Here is a 5,871-nt window from a genome sequence, read left to right on the forward strand (position 1 = left end):
AGCCTTTGCAAATGATGTCGCAGTTCTGGCTACAGGACATACGACGGCACTGCTAGAAGCGGCAATGAACCAGTCATTGGAGGCAGTGGCGAGGTGGATGGCTGACAGGGGCTTAACACTATCAGTAAGCAAAACTGAAGCAATAATGTTGACAACAAAACGGGGATATACTAAGCCGAGATTCCTTCTCGAGAACACTCAGCTCACACTCAAAGAACATGTGCGCTATCTCGGCGTTGAATTTAGCAGCAAGCTTGGATTTGGCAAGCACCTAGAGTGTGTCGCGGTAAAGGCCAAGAAGACAATCACGTCCCTATCAAGGTTGATGCCGAATATAGGTGGACCGAAGCAGAGGAAACGGCAGCTTCTGATGACCGTGGCTCAAAGCCAGATGCTCTACGCTGCGCCAGTGTGGGCCCCAGCACTACGCTTTGAAAAAAATATAAGGACGCTCTCGAGTCCACAAAGGCTGATGGCTATAAGAGTCGCGTGCGCATACAGGACGGTATCGACAAATGCTATTAACGTAGTAGCGAGTATGCTGCCTTTAAAACAGATGGCAAGCGAGAGATGTGCAATATACGCGGCAAAGCAAAACGGATTGACTCCCCCTACAAAACGAGAACTTAGAGAACAATCAATACGTGAGTGGCAAAAGGAATGGCAGGCATCGGATACAGGCACCTGGACGAAGAGACTTATACCAGATCTACAACCCTGGGTCACTAGATCGTTTGGTACACTAAACTACCACTTAACACAACTATTAACGGGACATGGATGTTTTGGAGAAAAGCTTTCAAAATTTAAAAGACGCGACACTTCAGTGTATTACGACTGTCGCGAACCAGTCGACAGTGCTGAACATGCCTTTTTCGATTGCGACCGGTGGTGGAAGTTACGAAGGGCGCTGGAGGTAAAAACTAACAAGGATTTCACTCCTGAAACGGCAGTGAAGAGGATGCTGGAGAGTAAAAAGAATTGGGATGAAGTCACCGGTTACGTGGTCCACGTACTGAAAACCAGGGAAGAAGACGAGAGACAAAGGAAACGACATCAGCAACTTATAGCATAGTTTTATTGATGTATTGTAGCCAAAGGCAAATTTGAGGGGATAGAGCCCCTCGTTCTTGTAAATATAAATTTAAACTTTATTGTGAGGAACAGTGAGCAGGGGATTTGCCTGCCACTGTCCAAAACACCTGTGGATGACTGTTTTTAATAATAAACGGCACTCGGTCTTCTGGGGGAGGATTACCGGAAGGGAAAGTTCCCCCCAGTTGATCACGGAGCGCATTAAACCAAAAAAAAAAAAAAAAAGATTACAATTGAGGAGTTGGCGAGGGTCGTTGCCAATCTTCCGTCAGAAGCGGTTCCAGAGCCTGACCTAGTACCTAATGAGCTAATAAAGCTAGAATTATGATACTAAATTTAATGTGCGAATGGCTCCTAAACTAACATATGCACATATTCTTCCTGGGCCTTTCGAAAAAAAGAAGGTGAGATTAGCAGCTCAAATATTTAGCCATACTGTAGCCGCAGGTATCTGGGTACTTTACCAACCACTTTAAAATGTACAATTAAAATTATTAGCTTTATGAATAGGTTGTTTGATATTTTTAATTCATCTGATACTCCTAATAGTAAGATATTTAATAATCTTTTTAAAATTAAAGTACAGCAATTAGATCATTTAAATAAAATAAAAAAATGTTTAAAAATATGATGTAACTCAAAGAATAGATTTTGTAAATGGTTGGTTAATTAGTCTATTTGGTTTGAAAATGTTATGGAATTCTTTAAACCCCGGAAATAATAAAGATTATATCCTTCGTACAGGTCGAATTAAACAGGACTGCTTAGAAAATGTATTTGGTACATTTCACCAACAAAATGGCAATAATTATAACCCAACTCAAATTCAGTTTATTTGGGCCTTTAAAAAAATATTTTGCCTCGAATATTGCAAACATTCTCCAAGTGCCAATTGTATTGATGATCTTGATAATGTTCTTTGTCAAGTGAATGAATTAAATAATGTATACAAAGACATTTTTAATCATAAATAAACAAATAATAATCCTTTTAAATTGACTCCTATTACTAGTGATATAGTAGATTACAAAAAATTAAATGTCCTTGAATCTAATGTTCTTACTTATATTTGCGACAATTTAATGAAAAAATGTTTAGAAAAACAAATTTGTCAAAAATGTATAAATTATGCTAATTTTCAAAAAAAAAAAAATAGAACCATCTTTTCTTTTATCTTTTTTTAAATGTTCTTCTAAATAGGGAGAAATACGATTCCGCACGTTTTTTTTTTTTTTGAACACGATTCCGCACACTATTGTTTATAGGAATACAATAGGAATTGGATGCAACGTTTTCAAATTTATTGCAAACGGTTTATTATATATTTATATAATATATTATATACTTATTATATAAATATTATGATGTAAAAAAATATTATAATAATAAAAATAGTTATCCCTAGTAAATAGATATATCTAGTGAGCCGTCATTACAAAACAAAAATATAATTTAATATAATTTTTTCCCTTGATACATAAAGCCAATAGATGTTAAATATTTTATATTATTTTTATTCGTTTTATAATTATTAAAATGTTCTATAACGTTACATATACGTTTTAAATCGGATGATCCCATTTTACTGTGCACGTTTCTAGCAATTTAATTGATTTTTGTCATAGTTTCGGCTTGTATTTCCATTAGTACAGATATTACTATAGGCGTTGGTGGGTGAGCACTGTGAAATTGTCCGTTGTACATTTTATGAAAATTTTCTGCTCCATTTGTGGTTCTAACAAAACAATTTTTTTTCAGTATTCCTAAATAAAATGTATTATAAAAAATAAAATGTAAGTTATTTTGGACTAATTGAAGGTTCACTTGCCCATAATTCAGAGGAGAATAGACAACCAGGTTCTATGTATGACTTAAGTATGTAATCAGAAAATATATAGCCTTCATTTTTATTTGGACACGTACTCATGAGTTCTAAAAAGCCTTCTTCAACTTTTTCCACTGGGAGAAACGGTAATCCAAAAAATGATTTTAACCAAATTCCTAATTCATCTCCATCTATCAAATTTGAAGTTCTTAAAATATTGTGTTCTTGTATCTAAATATCAAATTTATGTGATATTACGTATATTATGTCTCACGTGAAATATAAAAATTAAGTTATAATATTATTTAATTACTTTACGCCACCATTCCTGACCTAAATGGTATCTACACCCAATGATAGCTATTCCAGGAAACATAGTTTTCGCGGCTTCATGTGCAGCTTTTTCAAAATACACATGTAATGTGTGGATACATAGTCTGGTGAATAAATATTCAAAACATATGTTTTTTTTAAATGTCCACATTTGAATGTAAGTTTCTTCACATTTATCGGGTAAAAAGAAGTATACAAGTGGTATATAAAAACCATTTTTAAATCCATAGATTGTATAAAGTTGTAAAAAATACTTAGGAGCATATTCAAATGTGCCCTCTATAAATATGTCATCACACTGTGTGAGTAAATTAATATTTGTTCTCGTTGTAATACAAATGAAGTTTTGATTTTCAGAAATATGAATAAATTTTTCGTTTTTAAATTTAAAGCGATCTTCGTTTTGCATTTTTTTAAGTTGTGTGATAGTACTATTTAATGACTGCGGAAATGTTGGGTAATATTTTCGATGTAAATCATACATACTTTTTCGAACAGATTTAATATAATTATGAGGTACTTCATAATCCGCTTTTAAAAGCTCAGTTCTTATAATTTTTGAAGATCTTACTAAAACCGTGTCATTAGCTTTTCTTTTATAATTTTCTCGCAAAATTTGACGCTGAATTTTTTTACAGTATCTAATGTATACTTGTGTTCTCCCAGTATTTCCAATAGAATTGTATGTTTTGAGTCAGTTAAAATACTTGCAGTACATGTTTTATGTATGCACCTCCATTTCACTTTTCCGTCATTTAGCTAACGAATATGCCGATATTTACATGTATTTATCAACGCTAAGTCGTTGCCCTTTTCAGATTTTATTATCTCCAATGGATTCTCCATGCCTATCAATTAACTTATAAATTTTACCACCATAAAAAATTCGTACCCACACGCTGCGTTTTAACTAGATAGTTCTGACTAGACTGGTATATTTTACCATCGCCATACTGACAACACCAACCAACAACTATATTATGGGTAATTTATCAAAATAATCTCGTCATTACGAGATTATCGTTACAATTTTAGGTCGCATAAAAAATATTAATCAAATCATATAGACTCGGATGCTCGGTAAATTATGCTGGTTGACATATAGAACACATGTAATTAAATGTATATTGTTATCTTTATCGACTTTATCAAAATACCCGACTTATCTTATTTTCAATTAGTTTAAACTTGAAATGTCATGGTAAATAGGTGGAAAAGTTCAGGACCCTAAATAATATTCACTAATTGTATCAATCTCATGTTACAAGAATGAACGTGCGGAATCGTGTTCTACCCTTCTAATGAAAATTCTCTTTATGGAAAATTACTTATGCCTCATGATGACTTTTATAATTATATTTTTAAATTAGAGAGTAATTTTATTCAAAATTTTTCTTCCTTAGCTACTAAAGATAATGTAGGGGCTAAGTTAAGAGATATAGGCACAGTAAAACTCGATTAAGACGCTTTCCCGCATAAGACACTGTTTTCTGTCGATCCCTAGATATTTCCTATACTAGTCAATGTAAAAATCACTGTTAAGACGCTCGATTTTTTTCTATCGCATCAGATAAAACGCTCTTTTGTTCAACTGATTACGATCAAATTTAGTAATTTTGTGAAAATAAAAATAGAAATTTTACTCGTTTATATGTTCTTAATTCTTATCGTTTTATTTTATCGCTATACCTGCCTATTTTATCATTACCTATATAATAGTTTTAGTGTATTTTATCGTATTACGAAATTTAGTAAGTGCACGTGTACAATTGTTGTTTCATTATGGCTAGTGGTATTAAACATAAAGCGCTATCGATTTCGGACAAACTCAACATTTTGAAAAAATATGATGAAGGATTGATTGAGAAAAAAACAAAAGGATATTGCTAATGAACAAAGTGGCTTATTAGGTGGGAGCAAACGACAAAAAGTAAAACCACGGGAAGTATGAAGAGTTGGAAAATGTTTTATTGGAATATCGAACATCAATGAACTTTATATCTATGGTCAAACAATATGTGTATACCTCACAATACTTTCTAGAGAAGAAGATAGATCAGTGAATTTTTTCGTATGTGAAGATTTCTATATGAGTAACTATTCAGAAACTCAAAATAGTCATATGAACAAAACGATTCTGCAGGTAGGTTTGGAAGAATTCCTGAGTTACCAAATACCAGAGTATGATATTGTGCTTATGCCTGTTACTAGGAACGAGCATATTATTTTGATAGTGTTCTTAACGAAGTCAAAGACTGTGTTGTATTTGGAAAGTTTTCATAGTAGTATTAAGATACAAGATATCAGCCTGGCTCTTAATTACTTAAAAATGTACGAAGAATTTCACAATAGGCTATTTTCTATTGACCAGTATAAGGTTTATGTTCCGAATGTTCCTCAACAGTACAATGGATACGATTGCGGTGCATTTGCATGCATGTTTGGTGAAGCAATCATTAAAAGCAGCATAGATGCATATCATTTTGTTGAAGGTGAAAACTTACTGACTTATCGAAAAAATATTTGTTGTTTTATTTCATTGCTAGTAGGGGGTAGGCATTCGCAATCGTTGGGTTCTTCTATTGTCCATACAAAAGTTTCTTCTGGATTTTCGCAGT

General features: G+C 33.1%; 1 protein-coding gene across 1 annotated transcript; it reads left to right on the plus strand.

Annotated features, from left to right (window-relative positions):
• Positions 1–515: 515 nt before the first annotated feature.
• On the plus strand, positions 516–1,139 carry LOC112594513. Its single transcript, XM_025339319.1, has 2 exons — positions 516–795; positions 859–1,139. The coding sequence occupies exons 1-2, from the start codon at positions 539–541 to the stop codon at positions 1,073–1,075; spliced, it is 474 nt and encodes a 157-aa protein (XP_025195104.1). The 5' UTR covers positions 516–538; the 3' UTR covers positions 1,076–1,139.
• Positions 1,140–5,871: the final 4,732 nt, after the last annotated feature.

Source organism: Melanaphis sacchari, unplaced genomic scaffold (assembly GCF_002803265.2).
Source record: "Melanaphis sacchari strain LSU unplaced genomic scaffold, SCAv2.0 Contig230_pilon_pilon, whole genome shotgun sequence".
NCBI classification, from domain to species: domain Eukaryota; kingdom Metazoa; phylum Arthropoda; class Insecta; order Hemiptera; family Aphididae; genus Melanaphis; species Melanaphis sacchari.